Genomic DNA, 22197 nt, shown 5'->3' with positions numbered 1-22197 from the left:
ACCAAGGCTGCGATAGGTAACAATTTTGAATTTGTCGCTGCTGGTACACATTATTTCAATTCCACCTCTTCATTTTAACAATTGATTATAAATTTTAAAATCAGATGACGATGACAATTTGAATCTCACAATAATTCCAATCACAACCACCCCATCCGTTTCGCGCAAACCGGCAAAAACTGATAAGCGTAGGTACCACACACCAAAAAGAACGCCAAAATTCCGAAGCACGTGCACACATTATATTTTTATTCAATTCACCCCGAATCGCAAAACTCGCGATATCATCGATATAGGGAAAGATAGAGCCCAACCAAGTTCGGGGCCGCTGTTTCCCTGTTGCTATCTCGGCCCATTCCCCCGTACCTTTCCGATACATGCTGCTGCTGTTGCTGCTTCTCCTCATGGTGCTTCTCCCGCGCGCTGAGACTTCTGTTATCTATTGCTTCGTATACTTTTCGTACTTTTCGTTTCACTCTGGCACATCACAGCGCGATTCAACTAACAGCACATTTTTATTTCGTCGTTGTTACACTAGGCCGCCCTCGCGTACCCTTTCGATTTTAGTATAGAGGAAAAAAAAAACTACTCCACACAGAATTCACTCTACTGGAACTGAAGCCGCACATGGAGGCAACTTTGTTTTCGGGGTGTTTTGCAAGTACGAGCTCTCTACTACAGTCAGCCCACAGTTATGAATCAAATAAGAGTCACTTTTTTTAAATAACTATTGAAAAATATAGTTACGATGCACAAGACCAAATTAAACTCACATTGCAAAATACAAACTTCAAATTTCACGAAAATTTTCGAAAAAAAGTTTTGATTTCGTTCCAAAAGCTGTCATACGAATGTGGATCAGTAAGATAGGAAGACACCAGATGAATTCGTGCATAACTTTTCTAAAGGACCTATCTAATATTGAGGGGTTCTCTTTGTTTACTTTTTTTAACCCCTCTACCAGCAGCCTCATTTTTTTAAACTAGAAGTGTTTTTTGAGAACTTGTGAAATAGTGGTTTCAAACAGTTTGAAAAACAAAAAAGTTATCGCGATGTGTATATTTTTTGCCTCATTAACCTCTTCTGTTGCGTTTTTGTATTAAACGTTAGCCATGGACATTGCCTTTCGATTCAAAGTAAAAAACCAACAGCTTCAGTATTGCACTGTTATTATTGAAAGAGAGCGAAAAAGGAAAGAGTCTTTCACTGTTAGGTCCTTTTGAAGAAAGAATTCCAACCAGAATGAGTTGAAATTATTAGAAATCGTGCTCGATAATCTTCGATTTGGAGTGGATGTTGCACATGTGTTCAGTTTGGTAAAATAAGTGTTTTGCATAGATAAATTGATCGTTTTGTTTCAAGAGTAATTTCTTAAAATAGCCTGTGTGTTCTTGCATGCCATTTATTTGAAAAATATTAGCTCCGAAACTATTGATTCCAGACAAAACCATTCGATGGAAAAGATGTAGTGAACCGTTTGGGCTACAAGAAAAAAAAACAAGAAAAAGAAAATACTTTTTCAGTGTTAAAACCCATTTTATGGTCATTGATAGACAATAGATGTTTGGGAGAAAATTTCTCGATGGAGGCTTTTTTAATAGAAAAAGTGATTCTTAGAACAACTATTGGTCGATTTTCAAAATTTTCGTTTTTGTTAAATGCATACGTTTTGATGATGAAATAAAAATTTTGAAATCATTAGAAAAAAAACCAAAATGATTAGTTATCATGATAACTTCTCTACATACTGCCATTTTTTAGTTATTCAAAGCTAAATTTACAAATTTATTAGTAAGGTAGCAGAATAGGCCTTTTTCATTAGTTATTCACGGTTCCCCTTCAAGAACAATAGATTTTCGAGAGTATAGGTCATATTTGCCTCTGCTAACACTGGCGTATCTGCAGTAATCGATTTTTTTTTGCATCAACTTTCTCTTTAGATTAGTACACAAAATTCAAACTATTTTCGGTACATTTTACGATGTAGGATGTTGCAGGACGATGAGTACTTTCTTGTGAATAAAAAATAACAGTCGGAAGCATTCGCCCAGCCAAGTAGTTAGATAAAGAGAAAATCGATGAAGAGAAATCGATCACTGCAGTTACACCGTTATGATACTTTTTTTTTATTATTTGTGACATTTTACACCAGTTGGTGCATTCATGTCGATGAACTATTGTTATGATACTGAAAGTGAGAAATTATTGTTCTTGATAGAGTATAGCGAATAAACTAATGAAAATGGCTTATTTTTATTTATTTGTTTGATTTTTGAATTGAACTTGAAATAAATCGAAAATGGATACTTCTTTCATTATAGTTCAGAATAGTTATCAGAATTCTGATATTATAATTAGAACGTGTTTATTAGAAACACATTTTTTTTAAATTGATCAAAAGTTTTTCTTAAACCTAACCACTAACTGCATGATTGCAATACAATTCTGCATGAAAAACAGCACAAACGTTGTATAATTTTGTGTGAAGAAAACCATACGTTTACTGTATATACAACGATATTATACAATTTTTGCATTAGGTCTTGTTTTCAGGTGTAGAAAACCTCTAAAAAATAAATTAAACTTAAAATAGAATTTTTGTGTAATTTTAAATTAAACTTTTGTTTTTATTTTTTTGTATGATACAAAATAAGAGAATTTTAAACGCGTTTTTTTTTTTGGTAGGCTAAACAGTTTACTACAACTTCTCCATATTATGTTTCTTCCCTAAAATTAAAAGTTTCGAAGCAAGATTTTTTTTTCAAACAAATTGCATGCATAAGGTCATTTTCAAAAGTTACTCTTGATTGAAAAATATCGATTTAACCAAGGAAAACACTTATTCTACCATAACGAAAACAATTGTACTACTTTTCCCCAGAGCGTTAATGATTAATCATAAATTTAATCATGATTTTTGATTAATGATTATGATTAATCAAAAATATTAATCATTAATCACAAAAAATCAAAAGTTAATCATTAATCACTAATCATAATCATTGCAATTTTATGTTTTAATCATTAATCATTAATCATAATCATAAAGATCGTTAATTTTATTCAGTAATCATAATATTAATCATAAGTCAAACATTTAATCAATCATCAATCAATCATTGAACAAAATTTAACAAATTTTACAACATTGCCTTCTAATGTATAAATAAATTTTATATTTCTTATATCTTGTGGCACGAACAATGAGAATTTATGCCCAAGGAACGTCGAAATCCAACCAGGTACAGCATGACTTTGCTTTGTATCCGAAGACCCTTAAATATTTCCTCCATGTAAGACGGTGCATTTCTTAGTTGTATATGATCCGAATCCGAAGACGCGGTTGGAAGCTTGTGAGTTGCTGTTTATAGGGGCAGATCACAACATTTCGACCTAGCACTAGTTTTTTGGCCGTTCATAAGATTGTTGTATACTTTGTATGAAAATCCGAAAATTGGCATAACATTTTCAAGATCAAAAATTAGTCCTTTTCCCCTAGTAGGTGGTATTTCTGTCAATACTTCCTCGCTGTTTTTGTTCACGTTTGATGTTTGCAATCTAACATCGCCTGCAGAAATTCACTGATTGTATCAGTTTTCTTCAATAATGAGTAAAGCCATTCATTTTCATGTTTATGGCTCATTTGTTACACACTTCAAGGCGTGTAAGTAGCATCCATTCATTACGTAGCGCTAAAAATTGAGTTTTTGAACCCTGGGAAAATGCTTTTTGTATGAACATTATCAAAATTTTGTTTGAGTCGCACCGTATGAGCCTCCCCCTCTCCCTTCGAGCATTACGTGATTTGTGGACGGTGCCTTAGGAACATGCCATTTGATTATTACTTTTATTAACAATCATTGATTAGTCATTCAAAAGCTGATGATTAAATGCCCAAAAGTATGCTCTAAACGCCTTGAAGTATGCAACAGACAAGGTATACATTATATAATGGTGAATTTTCCCCTTGATTAGCAATAAATCTGATATAAAATCTTTTGAACTTCGTAACAGAAATGTTATTAATCGCGAACCATTTTTACTAAAACATATTGATTCAAATCAAGGAAGGGCGGAAATTTCTTTAAAACATTGTTTGAAAAAATATTTTTCCAAGTTTTTCATAAAGATCTCGTTAGGAAATTCCTAGCAAATGTTCAAACTGATTTCGCTCAAAATTTCTCCAAGAATTAGGTTGTTTAGTGATGAAATATTTGCAGTGTTCCGTAGCCTGTTCGAAACATCACATTTTCTAAGTATATCAAGTATATCAAAAAAGATTTCAATCCGTAGATATTTTGATGTAAACAATGACAGCTCGCGCGAAGCTAAATTTGCTGGGGGTGATTCACAAGTTATTCCCATACTAATATCGAACGCGTTATTCAAATAGTTTCGGGGCACGAACAATTTTGAAATTTTGGGTTCTGGTAGATTCAGAAAATACAAAAAAAAACTGGATACTCCTAAACAAGCCGGTTCTTCCGAAAAGTCTAATATCAAATATTTCAATGATTCCCTTGAGAATTAATTCAATGGCTTGGTTTGCAATATTCATGAAGTTTAATATATGGAAAGCTAGGTTTCAGAACTACCAATATAGTGCTTCACTTTCATTTTGGAGGAATTTTCAGAGTATGAATAAACAACTTATTGAATTTCGACATTTCGCTTTACAAAAAGAATACTGAAAATCACTAGAAAGGCGAGCAAATACCATTAAACTTTTATATGTATAATTATAATATAGGTAATCACATGATTAGCAGTATATTAGAGTATACCGGGGTTTGCTCGCCTTACTAATGATTTCTTCAACACCAATATTTTGAATACTTTTCCCGGGAAATCGAAAATCCTTAACGTGAAGATGCATCGAAGCCAAACCTCAAATTTTCAAAAGCTTAAATCTAGAGAACTAAACAGCCGTTACAGCGGAAAATTTAAATGATGGGTAACCACCAGCGAATGACCAACCAATTAAGTTTTCAGCTCAAACAGCTGTCCGGTTCTCTAGATTTGTGTTCTTGAAAATTTGAGGTTTGGCTTCGATGCAACTTCACCTTAACAACCCGGCATATATTCAAGTTTATCATTAACGCCTGAAACATCCGCTTAAAGCTTAATAATTCATGAAGTTGAATATGTCGCAAGCTACGCTCCACAGAGCCGATATATTGACCACTACCTCCAGGATACTGGCTCTTGAATCAGAGCAATTAATCACGATTTGTGATTGAAAACTGTGATTAATTTACCATAACGAAATTCAAATTTTTTTTATATAGGATTGTTTGTTAATCATGAGTAATATTCATCATTTTCTAGTGTTAGTATATAACCCACTGGTTGCATACTTCAAGTCGTTTAGTGCATATTTTCGGGTATTTAATCATTCGTTATTGAATGATTAATGATTAATCAATGATTAATCATAAAAACAATAATTAAATGACATGAGATGCCCAAAACACCTTTAAGTATGCAACGAATGCATAACACTCTTTAAAATTTATCGGTACACTTATGATTAAAAAAACTGAATCAAATAGCTCTCATCATGAATTCGTAACTATCGTAATTTACGAATCGATACCCGCAGTTTCAAAGACAAACTGGAATCCTAATATTTACGGAATTTCGTTAGAAAACGACTGCAAAACATAATTTTGTAAAACAACAATACATATACTTCGCATATGGATTAAATGTAAAAAATGATGTGAAATTTGCGATAAAATTACACGTCTTCTCGGTGAGAATCGAACTCACGACTCCCTGTTCACTAGATAGGGTGCGTTATCCATACACCACGAGAGGACTCACGGATGCAGAAGTTAACCTGAATTCGATTTCATCTCAATTATCACACACTACTCGCCAACGACTTGTTGAATGAGATTTGTATAGTGCAAGCTTACAATGAGTCGCGACGTTCACAATATAAATACGATAAATGATAATTAAAAAAACTATTGTTTTGAAATTAAATATTTTGATCAAATTTGGCATTAGGCATGTAAGGGTTAATCATAATCATTAATCATAATCACTAATCATACTGAGTTTAATCAGTAATCATAATCATTAATCATCTAAAATTGTAATTTAATCATCAATCATAATCATTAATCATACTCTGGCTTAAAAATCAATCACAATCATTAATCATGACTTGAGAAATTTTAATCAATGATCATAATCATTAATCATGATAAAATTGAATGTAATCATTAATCACTTAATCAATCATTGCGACCCTTTAATCATTAACGCTCTGCTTTTCCCCAAATGTCGTTTCCCCGGATGCCAGTTTCTCGAATGCCAGTTCTCCGAATAGCCTAGTTCCCCGAATAGTGTTTAGCATCACTTTTAGCAATTCAAGGTAGAGGTGAATGAACCTATGCAGGTTTAAAACCTCTTCTTTCTAGTTCCTCACTCTGTCACTAAAGACTTTTTTTGCAATTTCTCATCGTAATAGGCTGTTTTTCATCACGCCAATCTGTCATGAAACGGCCTACTTTCCTGCACTGAAGTATGCAGTGCGGAAATAGTCATTACGCAACTGAAACCAGTGCTGTAATGATTCATTACGCAACGCTTTCTCATTACGCATTGCTCATTACGCATCGCTTTCTCATTACGCAACTGTTTTGCGTAATGAATCATAAACACAACAATTTGTCAGAAATTGTAAAATAATGGTGAATGCGTTACGATCAAGTGGTCTTCTACGAAATTGCAAAAAAAAATTGTACGTAACTCGTTGCAGAACTCGATTTTTACAGCACACGTCGTAATTATCCTACGAGGCTTGCCGAAAATTTACGACTCGTGTTGTAAAAATCATCATTCTACAACTTGTTCCGTAAACTACTATTCACGCACCTTTTTGAACTGCATAACTTTTTGGAGAAAGGGATCATTCGGGGAAACGAATTATTTAGGAAATAAGCATTTGGAAAAAAGGGCATTTCAGGAAATTAACATTCGGGAAAGGGTAGCACAATCAACTAAAACATGTGCAAAATTTAATGCAAATCGAAGATGATCGAGTTCTGTGACTTTCATCCATAATGAGTCGAAAAGATGAAGAATCGTGATTGATGTTCTTCGTTTTGGATTTAGTTTCACAAATGGTTTTGGAATTATAGAAACAAAAAAGTTTGCAGTTCAGATACTTTTGAATAGGTCTTTCATACAAATTTATTTGAAAAAATGTAGCTATGGAACCTTTCAAACCATTGTAAGCCTTTTTAAGCCATTTTAGGCAGTTTTAAGTCATTTCGAGCCGTTTTGTGTCGTTTTGAGGTGAAGACGAACCAAAGTCAAACCTTAAATTTTCAAGAGCACAAATCTGGAGAACCGTACATCGTTTTAAGCTGAAAACTTGATCGATTGGTCACCACCAGCAAGTAATCAATAGATAAAAAATTCAGCTTAAAAGGATTTTCGGTTCTTCAGGTATGTGCTCTTGAAAGTTTGAAGTTTGGTTTCGACGCATCTTAACCTTAAGCCAGAATTAAACAAATTAAAAAAAAAACTTCATCATAAGCCAGACCTAAAAGAAGGTCAGGAAAGATTGAATTATAAAAAAGATATAATTTTCTTTTTCAAATCCTCGTTGTTTCCTTGATTAATCCGGTAGAGTTTTCCAAATTTTTACGGTTTTTAGATTGTGCTTATAGGACATATCCCATTCTTGGTACTTTTGATTCACTTCGACAGGGTGGCTTTTTAATGTTACCAATCTCGTATATTCACTAATAATATGCCAAGTTTTAGACAATTTGGGCGATAAAAACCCGAAGTAAATCATCATCATCAAGGTGCCCAAGAAGTTTTTTACCTTAATTAAAATTCCTAATTCTTTAAAGTAAACAAGTTAAAGTTAAGATAGTACAAAGCCACACATGTGGAGGTTAGTATCTCTTGCTTACTTGCAATGTTTATTCGAATAGTTAACAGGGCTGGTAGCGATCAGATAGAAAAATAATAGTGAATTTAGTGACCAAAATGATTGAAATAGTGACCAAATAGCGACCTAAAATTGACTTCAAAACTACAAGTATTAGTCATGAAATAGACTAGGAATGAAAATAACCACATTACAAATTGGAAGAGTTTATAACGTAGAGAACAGTAGCAATTTGAAATACTTCTTCTTCTTCTGTCCGGGATAAGCCTTAATTGACATAATTGGTAAAAAAGATGGCCTAATGGAGATTTCACTTCTCATTTTTACGAGACGAATATTAGCTTGGAATAGAATACTATTTTATATTTCCAATTGGTAGATTAGCAAATACATGAGCTTCGCAAAGCAAATTCGTGATACAACTTTTAGCCGGTTTACGAGGAGCTTACTGACCAATTTCAGTGCGATTTTAAAGTAGAGGTAGAACAAAAATTAGTTTGCGCAATTTCTAAAAAAATGGTGGAATGTATCGATGAAAAATTGTCATTTATATTGAACAAAATCGTGTATGAATTTCAGAACATTCACAAAAAAATCCAGGCCAGGCATTGCAGAATTCGTTCTCATTTGATTTTAAAACACGATCAAAGCTAACGAAGAAAACATCCCATCTGTGTCGGTTTATGATCGGCAATCTTTCGCAAGTTGTAACAAGCTCGATAAATAACAGTCGCGATCGAGAGCAATGATAAAACCCGTTTTCTCGCTTATTTACCATTGGGGTTTAGGTATTTTATTCTACTGACATGATAAACCATCACCGAACATCCTATAACAATAGCAGGGTGGCCACCAAATTTCGGTTATGAAATTCCCGCTTTTCCCGGTATATTTTACATAATTTTCCCGGTTTATAATTTATTCTTTCCAACGACTTTAATTGACTTTTTCTATATCAAAAATCTTTTCCATGGAAAGCACCGCAACATTTTTTTTAAATCTGTTTAAATTTTTTTACAGTCAACCCTCCATGAGTCGATATTGAAGGGACCATCGACTCATAGAAATATCGAGTCATGGAGCAGCAATGCTATGGAAAGCTGCTTGAAGGGACCATCATAGTAACCACGAAATTTGATCCTTAGTATGGTTCCATGAGTCGATATCGAGTAATGGAACATCGACACATGGAGGATTAACTGTAGTTATTTTTCCATAGCAATTTGATTGTTTATCAATAGTTTCACTATTGGAGAAATATGTTGAGTGTTCTAATCTATATAGAATCTTATTCTGAAAACTATGGCTTAGTATTAGACTGGCCCAGCTCAGTATGAGAGAAAAATAAAGTTGTATGATTCCACGGGGCACCCTCCAGGATAATTTCTTGGGATTAGACGAAGCCTTTCTGAAAAATTCAGCTCATTTGGTCGTTCCATGAGCTGGCGCAATTGAATTGAAGTTAATATGGGATTTTCAGCTCAAACATATGAGCAACAGCACATCATCTACTACCCAGAATGACAAAAACACTACTTGATGTAATAGCGAAGAATATTGTTAAAGGTTGTACCATGATCAAAACTAATAAAGTTGATGTTTTAACCATCTGAAGTATATCATGCAATACTGCTTGTATTTCTTCAACATAGCATGGAGGTAGCCACTAAGCGCATCATAGCCACCTATGACGCTGAGCGAGCTGAGGCACATGTCGCATGCATATAAGTGACTGTACGGGAGTGCTGATCTAAGCCTAACTTTCAACAGCTGAAAAAGTAATGAAAATGAGATTAAAACCAGATACAACCTTCTGCAATTATGTTCATTAGGGTATCAACTAGTGTATTTGTCATTCTGGGCTTATATGAACGCGAATAATTAGTATACGGAACGAAACAGTGACATAGGATCAATTTTCAATATATTTGAGACGAATATTCCATACAAACTTCAAATCGAATGCACCAGCTGGTGAAGCAACTAATTGAGTTGAAATTTTGAGAGAGTGTTTTTCTTACCCTAAGGCTCATATCTAGGGGGTGCCCCGTTGAGTTTTACAACTTTTTTGTTTAAGGGCCAGTCTACTTAGTATAGTAGCTGAATCGATTTGTCTCGCGTTCATCGAGAATCAATGGAGCGCTGGAGCTATCTATCATGGGAAAGATATGGTTAATGGATCATTAAAATAACCAAAACTGCCGCTATGAAAAGCATAGATAGCGCCACCGTAGCCTTGTGTGTTTGACAGAACTGTAATGCTGTCACAATGTTCAATCGCATATACAGTGGCGCCTTTGTTTTGATGCGGTGAGCACTGACGAAAACTACCTTCAATGATCCATTGTGCTAATAAAACAGATCCTACTCTTGACACGACAGGAGTTTAATTTGAATGATATCTGAACCATATTTACCAACAATATGCCCTTTAACCCTCTCTTTCCCATGGTAGCACAGGTGATCCACCGATTTTCAACGAACGCTAGCTAAACCGAATTGGTACGAGTAGCTCAATAATTATTGGAATAAATTTATACGCTCATTTGTCTTATCAAACATCGAAATAAGTGACCTAAGGGTCAAACTATTGAAAAACAATCAACTAACTATTGAAAAACAATCAAAATTTTTTATTGTGATTTTTAATAATATAGCTTATTTGGAACAACTTTTGTTCAAGCACTTTTTTTAGAAACGCCATTTTGATAGTTAAATTGTCGAACAAAGCTGTGGGAAAGAAAGGGTTAAGCTAAACTTCGAAATTTCAAGTTCAAGTTTTAGAATCTAGAGAACCTGACAACCGTTCGCGTTGAAAACAGAGTTGCTTGCTGTCACCATCAACGCTTAAAATTTGCTGATTTGTACAGGCCGACTGCGATAAAATTCGGATCATTCCATATCACATCAACATCATGCTCTCTACTCCATCACCAGTGCATTGATGGCGATAGACTATGGATATCACTAATGGCTCAAGTTTAGCCTTAAATTAAGCAAATAAAATGGCAATCTATCAGTACGATATATTTGATAGTGCTTGCAGACGGATTGAGGGGTCTATTTTATAAGTCGAGTCGACCAAAGTGACTCGACTGGAGTCACTGTCGACCAAAAATTTCACTCGACACGGCCTTGTCACTCGAGTTTTTCGACAGTTGTCACTTTAAGTGACTGGATTACTATGGGAGTCGACGGGTGACATCTGAAATATGCATGCTTACTTTGATCGACAGTGACCACAGATGAGTCACTTGGATCTGCTCGACTTACAAAATAGACCCCTGAAACTGTGTGTTGGTCACTGAAAAACATTAATAGCGTGGGTAATTACCACGTGATCACTCATTCTGCAATGATTGTGATCTAGAGTGCGATGTCGCATCACAGCTGTTGGTTGTCAGATCCAAGTGATATTGATAGTTCGCAACTGATATTGATAGTTTTAGTACATCAGCCATCAGCTGATATGACCGATATTGTGCAACTCTGGTTGAAAATTTGATGGGTTGGTTGCATTCTGGTGATGATAAAACGATCAAAATTTTTAGCTCAAAGCTCTGTTTGCCTCTCTAGACTCATGCTCTTGAAATTTCGAGTTTTGGCTTTGGTTTATAATCATCTCATAATGCATCTTAATGCTGAATTTGAGATAATTTGGCCAACAAAAGCCCTAGGTGCCTAAGTAAATCATCAAGATGCCCAAGTAGTTCTTTGCCGTAATTTAAATTATTTGAATTAGGGTGTTCTATGTATTTTGGACAGAGCGTTACGCGTATATAATTTGGCCACCTCCATTTGATTTTGCCGTAAATGGTCAAATTATATGCGCGTAACGGTCTGTCCAAAATACTTTGATCACCCTATTAATCCTTTTAATTTTGTTTCATAAAGCAAATAAGTTCAAGATATGAATGAAACAAGGCCAAACACGTAGAAGCTAAGTGCTCACAACTTTAATAACACCGAAAATTATCATTTTTGACATCCACCCACCCTCTCGTAATGCCTTTTGTATGGATATTTTACAAATTTTATATGAACTGTAATGGTTTGATCGTTATTAAGATCGTAAATGAGCCAATATTTAAAACATCGTCAATTAGATAACTAGTGACATATTAGAAGCTTTCATAAATAGAGACATGTTTTCAAGATTAGTTGTGGTATTCAGCAATTACAGAAGAGTGCTAAGCCAATCCGCAATAAGTAATTAAACCTTGGTTTAAAACGTCTAGTAAAACAAGTTAGAGAAAAGTTCAAAAAATTTTAGCCCTGGTAGTTCGAGAACAAAAATTCTAAAAAAAATTTTCGAAACATTGCTAAGAAAATAGTGAAACATTTTAAAGAAATATGGTGCAGCATAGTAGAAATTAATTCATTGGTGTTTGAAAGATACTTGTTCAAAATTGCTGCTGTCTCACGGAAATGTCATTAAACATAACTACTTTCTATAACTTATTTTGGAGGTTGGTTTGCGGATTACAGCTTGAAGATGTTCGTTCAAAACGATTTTCCCGGTGATCTTCTCGAATTCCCGGTTTTTCCCGTCTTTTTCCCGGTGGATTCAAATCCCCGTCTTTTTCCCGCTTTTCCCGCTTTTCCCGTTTTTCCCGGTTCGGTGGCCACCCTGCAATAGTGCCCCCAGGTTTGGAGCTTGTTTAGATAGGTTTTATCATACACTGTTGCCCCCCCCCTCATTGAAATCAGAGGTGTAGCTGAAGATGGTAAACCGACACTCATGATGTGTTGTGGATCATGATTGTTTCAGAGAGCGATAAGTGATAGATATTTCCAATTTTCAAAGAATTCAACCAGAATCCAGAATTGAAAAACTAGAGAAAATAGATACTCAGACTAAATTTGTGACTAAATGTCTATGAAATGAAACCCCTTCTTCCAAATAAACAGTACAGATAAACATACAAACCGAATAAGATAAATGTTGTGCATAAGTAATTAGAAAATTATTTCATGCGTACATTTCACGTTCAATGACCCTGAAAATGGCATATTTTGCATACTCAGGTTATAAAAAAAACAGTAAATGGTTGAAAACGCATATTTGTTGCTGAAATTAATGAATAGTTGGTTTGACGCTAGGGAATCTCCACTGATATCTCTATTGAATCATTGTTATTGTCTAACAATGTTCAAGTAGTCATTATAAAAACTTGTTCTTGAAAAACCCTCAAGGGTCAATCAATGGAAAAAAATGTAAAACTTTTTTGTTGGAATTTCTAATGTAATTTCTTAAATGACTTCTAAATAAGTACTCGCATTTCCAACTTTCCAGAACCAACTTTTACTATGGTTCTCTAACTCGATATCGAGATGCAAAATATCAAATAAGGGAAAGTTAACTGTAAAATGTAATGATTCAAAAAAAAAATGGTAAAAACGTTGCTCTTAGCAATTTTTTTTTTAAATAAGATTTTCATCAGGGTAGTTTACCTGAAACATCTGTGTCTTGTCAAGAATCTAGGGTGGACATTTGAAAGATATTAAAAATGGGGGTTCTGTATAATTTAATGTTTACGGTTTATTTTTGAATTCTTCATGACAAAAAATAACAATCGGGACGGGGTTGGTGGTCTAATGGCTACCGCTTCTGTTTCATAGGCAGAAGGTCATGGGTTCAATCCTAGGCCCGTTTCTTTCCTCATACTTTGTAGTAGTATCTTTCACTTGATTGTATCTGTCCACTCTTAATCTATCACAGTTGATCTATTCGTTCATAGCATTTGCTAGAACCAGAGACGAATAACAAACCGTTCCCCTACGCTTCCATTCTTCCATCATTATAGCACGCCTGATACATAAGCAGTCTGCTAACCAAACAGCAAGGCGCTTTGCCATAAACTTACCACCCCTACACCTTCCAGCATGAACTGGCGTAGACGCAGTGGTATATACGGTCTTCTGTGGGAGCCAGTTTATTGCATCATAAAGTCCTCCCCCTTCCCCTCATTGGTCTACATTCTGACGTGGCAGGCGCCATTGTTGCCTAAAAATAGAAGATCACCAGCACTTTTACATTGAGGGTGTCTGTTAATCCCAAACATTCATCTGGTTCGTTCGTTGTGTAAGTGCAGCTGATCTGGCGATACTGGAGTAGCAACCACGGGCGACCAATCAAGCTCAAAGCTCAAGCTCATGCTCTTCATGACAAAAAATAAATATTTTATACAGTATATTTTTTTACCTTTCCAAAATGGTTAGCTACAACTCTTTCATAGAGTATTTGTCTCTAAAACCAACAGTTTCGGAGTTATAATTATTCAAATAAATTTCATGCAAAAAACATCCAGACCTCTCAAAAGTTACTCTTGAGTCAAAACAGTCGCATTATCTATGAAAAATATCTATTCTAGGAAATATAAAACTGGGTAAAAATAGTAACTTTAGAGAACATGTGTCTGAAAAAAATAGATAAAAAAGAGTCTAAATAATTCCTTCTAGTGATACGACCAAGGCATAGCTATGTCAAATAATTCTGTTATGGATTTCATCCTAGGAATTCCATTAAAAAATCCCTTGGGATACTTTTATGGATATAATCAGTAAGTATACTGAAGGCCTCTTCAAAATTATTTCAGAGATTCCTCGAGATTTCTTCCTGAATTTTCTCCAGGAAATTCTCAGTTCTCTTAAAATGTATACAATAACACTTTCATAAAACTGTCTTGAGGAAATACAATAGATTTTTTTTTTGGAGAGTTCCTAAAATTTTCTTCTAGAATTTAGTTCAAAATCTGCTCAAGATATTACCCGAAAAGTTCTATTATGATACCACTAGTGTGGGGTTAGGGAAACACCAACTCTCGAAAGCAAACTCGAATTCTCGTGCAAGGTTAGCTTCAAGCTAGAATATTGTAGTTTTATTTAATTATTCAATTTCAAGAAATGTAATTGTGTAGCACTTACAAATTTGGTGACCGTCTAGTCAAACCCAGCAAGTTTGGGCCGCGAATTCCCTCAATTACAATTAACTGGTCACCTATATAACGACGCAATTCAACTGGGATTCTTGGGAAACAAATAATAACAACTTACGATCTACTTCGATGAATTTGACGAATTCAATGATGGATCTACTTTTGGGATAGGCTTAAGAAATAGAATATTCAATTTATGCACGAAAGCTCAATCTAGAATAGAATTTCAAAATTAGGATAACAAATTTCACTATCGTGAGTTTACGAACTGTTTAGGTGACATTGCAATTCATTACTTTGTTGAACATCATGACTTTCTATCTTAATAACTGTCTGACAGAGCGTCAGTTATGTCATTCTTCTTCTCTTTGCTCGCTGTCATTGGCAAGTGTTGTGCTGCAACGGCCTAATCGAGGGGTCTTGTCGGCACATACCCCCGCCCGTAAACCTTGGTGTGGACCTGGAATATCCAGAACACTGGATAGAGGTTTACGATCCTCCACGACATCGAGAACAGCTAGTTTTACAGCTGCTCTTCGGAAGACCCCTGTCGACGTTCGCACAGAAGCCTGCCGTACTCTACCATCTCTCCCAGGATAAACCTCTTCTATACGGCCTCGAATCCACTGGTTGATTTGCCGTCAACCACTAAGACCAGGTCTCCTACTGCAATATCCTTGACGTCCTGGAACCATTTACATCTACGTGTAATCACCGGCAGATATTCCTTCAGCCATCGGTTCCAGAAGTCGCTGGTGATGTATCTGGCTAGCTTCCAGCTGCTACGAAGGGTTGAACGAGTGTCCATGGTCTCCGTAGGCATGAATTTCAAGCCGGACGAATTGCCCAAAAAAAATGATTGGGCGTCAAAGCTTCTTGATCCGCAGACTCTAGCGGGACGTATTTCGGAGACCTTGCGTTGATCATTGCCTCCGCCTCGAGAAGAATCGTTTCTAACGTTTCGTCGTCCGGTCTACGTGGTCCATCCATTATTGCTCCGATTGCCACCTTGACTGAGCGCACAAGTCTCTCCCATGCCCCACCCATGTGCGGCGTAGATGGTGGGATAAACTTCCAGGCTGTCTGCGATGTTGTGAGCTTTTCAGCCATGGCCCTCTTTGTTGCTTTGGTAAGTGTTTCCAATTCGTTACTTGTTCCTTGGAAACATGTGGCGTTATCCGTCCAGAATTCCCTCGGCAAACCGCGGCGAGAGACGAAACGTTGAACGGCCATGATACACGACTCCGTGCTCAAACTATGCACCAGTTCTAGGTGAAAAGCTCTAATGGTCAGGCAGGTAAAGAGTGCCACCCACCGCTTGACGTTACTTCGTCCTACCTTAACGAGCACTGGGCCAAAATAGTCCAACCCAGTGAAAGTGAATGGTTGATTAAATGCTGCCAGACGCATTTCTGGTAGCGGAGCCATCGCGGGTGGTTTCGGGGCTGCCTTTGCGATGCGACAAACTACGCAGTTTTTTGTGGCTTTATCCACCAATCTCCTCAGTGCCGGAATGTCAAAACGTTGGCGGATTTCGTTAACGACGGTCTCACGGTTTGCGTGCCGGAAACGGCGGTGGAACCAGTCTACAATCAGAGTGGTGATCGCATGCTGCTTTGGAAGAATTACAGGATACTTCGCTTCCATCGCTACGTATGGTGCAGCGCCAATTCGACCACGACTCCGCAGAGTTCCTCTCTCGTCAATGAAAGGCCATTTAGCGTAGATACCGCTGGACTTCTCCACCACTAGGTGACGACGATCCGGCGGGCCTTGGGATTTTTTTAGAACGGCGATTTCATCCGGGTAAGTTTCAGCCTGGGCTAGCTTCTACAGCATTTCTTCCGTGCTTCTTTTGGCGAACATTGTCGAGGAAACGTAGCACGTATGCTGATGAACGGAGGAGCCTCGTCCAACTGCTGAACCGATCGAAGTCCACAATGGGATCAAAATGAACGAAGTTGAAGTATGCAGGTCGTAACTCTTCGTTCGTTGAAGTGGTCGATCGTTGTTGAGGCCAGGTCTCTTCCGGTTAGTGGATGAAGCTCGGCCCGTGGTACCAAGGGTTTTCCACGGTTAACTGTGGACTTGTTCCCCACTTGGTAGCCAGATCGGCGACGTTAAACTTCGTCGGCACCCACCTCCACTCCGGTTGCTCTGTGGAAGCAAGAATTTCGCCGACGCGGACGGCGACAAACTTGTGGCAACGTCTGTGGTCATTGGAGCGAATCCACGCAAGCACTGTACCCGAATCGCTCCAGCAGAAGCGACGGCTGATCGGGAACTCGTGCTGACTTTGAATAGTGTCTAGCAAACGAACACCGAGTACGGCCGCTTGCAACTCAAGTCTTGGGATCGACTGTCATAAAGCTGTCAAGGTAATCGTCCACATAGTGTTTGTTCTGGATAGCCGCTGCTGCTCGAGGGTATTTGTTGGAGAACTCCTCTGCGTTCAAGTTCTTGATGTACTGTGCGGAGGCTGGGGAACAGGTCGAGCCAAATGTGGCGACGTCCATCACATACACTCGGGGTATATCGCACGGGTTGTCGCGGAACAGAAACCGTTGGGATTGGCTGTCCGGTGCGCGGATCTTTATCTGATGGAACATCTCCATAATATCTCCGCACACCACGACAGGAAAATGACGAAACTGACGAAGTACTTGAGGAAGTGGGGAAAGCAAGTCCGGCCCCTTGAGCATCTTGGAATTGAAGGAAACGTTGTTCACTTTAGCCGCTGCATCCCAGATTAGTCGCACCTTCCCGGGTTTTCTGGGATTCGTAACAACGCCCAGCGGGAGGTACAACACTTGATCAGCCGGAACTGAGGTCAGTTCAGCCAGGCTCGCTTTGTGGGTGTATCCTTTATGTTCGTATTCTACGATCTGTTCTCGCACTCTTCGCTGCAACTCTGGATCCTTCTGCAGCTTCCGTTCTAGAGCTTCCAGCCGACGAACAGCCATGGGGTAGCTATCGGGAAAGTTTGGTTTGTCTGTTTTCCAAAGCAGCCCGGTTTCGTACCCACATCCAGGGGGCACACGATTCGTTGTGCCCCTCAGCAGCTGTCTGGTACGCTTATCTTCCTCTGACTCTGTAGTCTGAAGTGGATGCAAAATGTCTGCGGTCTCTAGGGTGAAGTAGTCACGAAGCTGCTCGTTCAATTCCCGATCCGAATCTGATACATCTCCGACGTGAAAGCTAACGATTGCAGTTTGAGGCGACTGCCAGGGTACGCAACCGTAGATGCTCCACCCTAGTCTACATTTCGCCCCGATTGGATCCTTTGGTCCCCCTTCTCGCAGCTTTAGCGGAACGCACAATCTAAGATTGTCCAGCCCTATCAACAACTTAGGTTGGACTAGTTCGTAGTCTTCTAGGGGGAGACCACGAAGATGAGCAAACCGATTGGCCAGTTCACCGTATTTGAGAGATTGTGAAGGTAAGACAAGTCGGCTTACGGTACGAGCATCGACTAATCTGTACCGGTGGTCGTTGCCCTTGCCTGCAATTTCAATTTGGACACGGTGGGATTTCGACTCTTTCCGTTTTACGTTTCCGGTCCATTGGAGTGTTAGTGGCTCTAGCTGACCTCTTGCTCCGAGCTGCTTAGCGACTGATTCCTCCAACAGAGTGTAAGAGGAGCCTTCGTCGATGAAGGCAAATATTGTTTGCGATGTACTGCCACTGAAGAGAACGACGGGGACAATGCGAAAGAGCGGCCATTTCAAGTCTTCCAACAGCACGTGACTCGCTGACATTCCTACGTTTCCAGGGGAGGAAGAGGTGATGTGTAGGAGAGTGTTATGCTTTTGCCTACATCCTTCGACACCACATCCATTCCAGGAACGGCATGGCCATTTGCCGTGACTGTTGAGGCACGTTCGACACAAATCCTTAAGCTGTACCAGTTTCCAGCGTTCATCCAGAGTATCGCCCTTGAACTGATGGCATTCCGCCACTCGATGTCCACTCCGACCGCACGCTGCACACGGCTTGCTAATCTTCAAGGAGGTGAGAGGATTCGGCCCACCGTTTGTTGCGGAAGTTGTCCACGAGGATGACCCTTCATTGGTCGAAAGAGGCAGTCGTTCACCAGAATGTGTGTAGATGTTACCGGACTCCCTGGATTTCTGTTTGTCGTTTCTCACTGTTGTGCGTTCACCAGGAAGGTCAAAAGACACCTCACTCGCCGCCGTTACCAGCCCGGCCATGTAGTCCCCGAAGGTTTCGAGGGTCGCCGGAAGATTTTTGTTTTTATAGATTGCCCAGTCAATCCGCATTGAACCAGGGAGTTTTTCTACAAGTTCCTGCATCAATGCCGGATTCGAAAGATGATTTTGCTGGTTTGCCGCTTTTAGATGATCGACTAGATTTTGGACCGACAGACCGAATTGTATTAGTGTCTCTAAGCGATCGTGTCGAGGAGCTGGAACCTGGCGTATTTTCGTCATCAGTGACCGAATGAGAAGTTCTGGTCTACCATACAGTGTACGCAGGGTGTTAATTACATGCGGTACACTTGCAGGTAAGAGTAATCGGCTACGGACCGACTCCAGAGCGTTTCCCTTCAAACATCGTTGAAGCCGGACAAGATTCTCGGCCTCTGAGTATCCACAGGTGGCAGTGGACTGTTCGAAATTGCTAATAAATATCGGCCAGTCTTCTGGGTTTCCTCCGAAAGTGGGTAGGTCCTTGCCCAGAACCTGCCGCGCGGCGATTTGCACTTGCGTGAGCGTGTGAGTCGCTGGACGGATGGGCAACGAGTGCGTCAGAGCATTTTGCGTCACTTGGGCTGGTGGGTTCGGTAAACGGGGAAGATCTGATACGATCGTAAGCGCTTTTATATCAGGGTACTCGATTGCTGGGTCTATGGGATCTTCTAGTGGATCGTGATCGGCTGGATGTTGCTCCCCATTCTCGTCGTCCTCCAGAGCTCCTCTAGATCCTCCAACATCGTTCTGAAAATTCAGCCACTTGTTCACCCTTTCGTTCGAATCTTGGATCGTACTGCTCCTGCTACTCGTCGACGCTGCCTCTCGGATGAGGGCCTGGCGTTTTTCAAGTGACTCCTTCCGGATCTGCATCTTCTTTCGTTTTAGCTCGAGTTCCTCCTGCAGTTTTCGTTCGCGCATCTTGCTTTCCTCTTCCGCTAGCCGCCGCTTTTCCTCCAGTCGGCGTTCCTCTTCGACTAGCTGACGCCTTCTTATATCCTCCTGCTCCTGTAGTGCTTCTTCCTGCATCCGCTGCTGTTCAGCGACGAGCTTCAACTCTTCCTCCAACAGTTTAGCACGGATATTGGAAGTTACACTCTTCGGTGGATCGAGAAGAGTTTTCCCTTTCTTCGAAGCTGTTTTAGAACCTCCTTTAGAGGTTTTCTTCTTATACCTATCACCGAGGGGCACTTCCAGCACACCTCCGACAGAAGGCCCCTGCTTGGCCGCGCACTTCCTACAAACATACCTGACATCGGGATGTTTTACACTACTGTCAACTCCTGCGCAGCCGAAGTGCTCCCACAATTTGCAGACACTGCACTGGACCATCTCGCTCTCCGCCGTATCAGGACGATCGCATGACTGGCAGTTCCGTGAGGCAGCAGGGTTGTGGGACTCCTGGTCTTCCATCCTTGCTTACTACCACAAATTTCTTGAAGTTTTGTGGGGTTAGGGAAACACCAACTCTCGAAAGCAAACTCGAATTCTCGTGCAAGGTTAGCTTCAAGCTAGAATATTGTAGTTTTATTTAATTATTCAATTTCAAGAAATGTAATTGTGTAGCACTTACAAATTTGGTGACCGTCTAGTCAAACCCAGCAAGTTTGGGCCGCGAATTCCCTCAATTACAATTAACTGGTCACCTATATAACGACGCAATTCAACTGGGATTCTTGGGAAACAAATAATAACAACTTACGATCTACTCCGATGAATTTGACGAATTCAATGATGGATCTACTTTTGGGATAGGCTTAAGAAATAGAATATTCAATTTATGCACGAAAGCTCAATCCAGAATAGAATTTCAAAATTAGGATAACAAATTTCACTATCGTGAGTTTACGAACTGTTTAGGTGACAATGCAATTCATTACTTTGTTGAACATCATGACTTTCTATCTTAATAACTGTCTGACAGAGCGTCAGTTATGTCATTCTTCTCCTCTTTGCTCGCTGTCATTGGCAAGTGTTGTGCTGCGACGGCCTAATCGAGGGGTCTTGTCGGCACAACTAGAAATAATCACATAGATTATACCTGCGATGTATAGTATATTCCTTCAGAGATTCTTCCAAGAAATTCCCAATAAACTTCTACAGGAATTGAGCATGAGCATGGTTAATTACCCTTGGTTGCTACTCTATTAATGCAAGAATAGCTGTACTTACACACAGAGAACCAAAAGACTCTACTCACGATCAATGTGTAAGTACAGGACCAGGTGCTCCCATTATTATAACAAACAACAACGGCATCGTCAGCGTCCGAATGCAGGCCAGTTCGGGGATGAGAGGGAAATGTTGACGCGTTACTTGCTTTATGGAAGCCAAAAAGTCCTCTGCACTTCCACAACAAAAAACTTGGAACGAGGTTACGTTCCTTTGATTTGGATATTCTTCAGGGCTCGAAGGGCCAATGCCGCAATTTTTACACGTGTTAATAAGGCAACCCCAATAAACTTCTACAGCAATTGTTATGAAATTATTGAAACAAAATCCTAAAATAAACGGTACGGTTATACCTGCACCGCGGTATGTTCAAAGGCAATATTCAATCACTAAGGAAATTTCATGAGAAATACCTGACAGAATCTTCGAAGAAACTTTCGCACTCTAGAGAAAATCTTGGGAAGTTTTCTTGATAAATTGGAAAATTGGAATCGGAAAAATCAACATGCACTGGATAATTTTCTGGGGGAATCCCATAAAAAACTTGAACAGAGTTTCTGAAGAAGTGAGAACAGTAATAATTGAACATATTACTGGAATTAATGAGTTATTGAAAGATCTCTTGGAGTAATTACAAAAGCAAAAAATGAAGCTCCTGACATTTTCTTTAAGCATTCTAAGGATAATATCTGGAGGTTTGAGCTACTGATCCATTTACAATCGATATATCTAAAATGATAACTTGTCTCGTCGAGAAGTTGTACTGTTTTGGATTTCAGTTCGTTCGTTATGCACGAAAATAGGAAACACTCTTCATATTGGTACGTATAACACAAAAAAAAATCAGCACAATTATATAAACGTTATTGGAGGGTTGAAAATACAGGTATTAGTACACGACACTGAAGACGGCCTTACAGTTGAGGTCGAAATACGCGTATCTGTCAAAAGATACAAT

At 38.8% G+C, this 22197-nt stretch overlaps 1 protein-coding gene across 4 annotated transcripts in view; it reads right to left on the bottom strand.

Annotated features, from left to right (window-relative positions):
• Nucleotides 1-22197, bottom strand: part of LOC5576066 (anoctamin-5) — a 126307-nt gene that overhangs the window by 82663 nt on the left and 21447 nt on the right. Inside the window, exon 2 of one of the 4 annotated variants that reach the window (XM_021857448.1) lies at nucleotides 367-675. The exons of 2 other annotated variants lie outside the window; for them this stretch is intronic. In XM_021857448.1, the coding sequence (XP_021713140.1) occupies nucleotides 367-406 (40 nt within the window). In that variant the 5' untranslated portion in view covers nucleotides 407-675. The remainder of the gene's footprint in view (nucleotides 1-366; nucleotides 676-22197) is intronic. One more of the 4 variants, XM_021857455.1, reaches the window with a different exon arrangement.

Source organism: Aedes aegypti, chromosome 1 (genome assembly GCF_002204515.2).
Source record: "Aedes aegypti strain LVP_AGWG chromosome 1, AaegL5.0 Primary Assembly, whole genome shotgun sequence".
NCBI lineage: Eukaryota > Metazoa > Arthropoda > Insecta > Diptera > Culicidae > Aedes > Aedes aegypti.
This window is presented reverse-complemented; position numbering and strand designations above follow the sequence as displayed.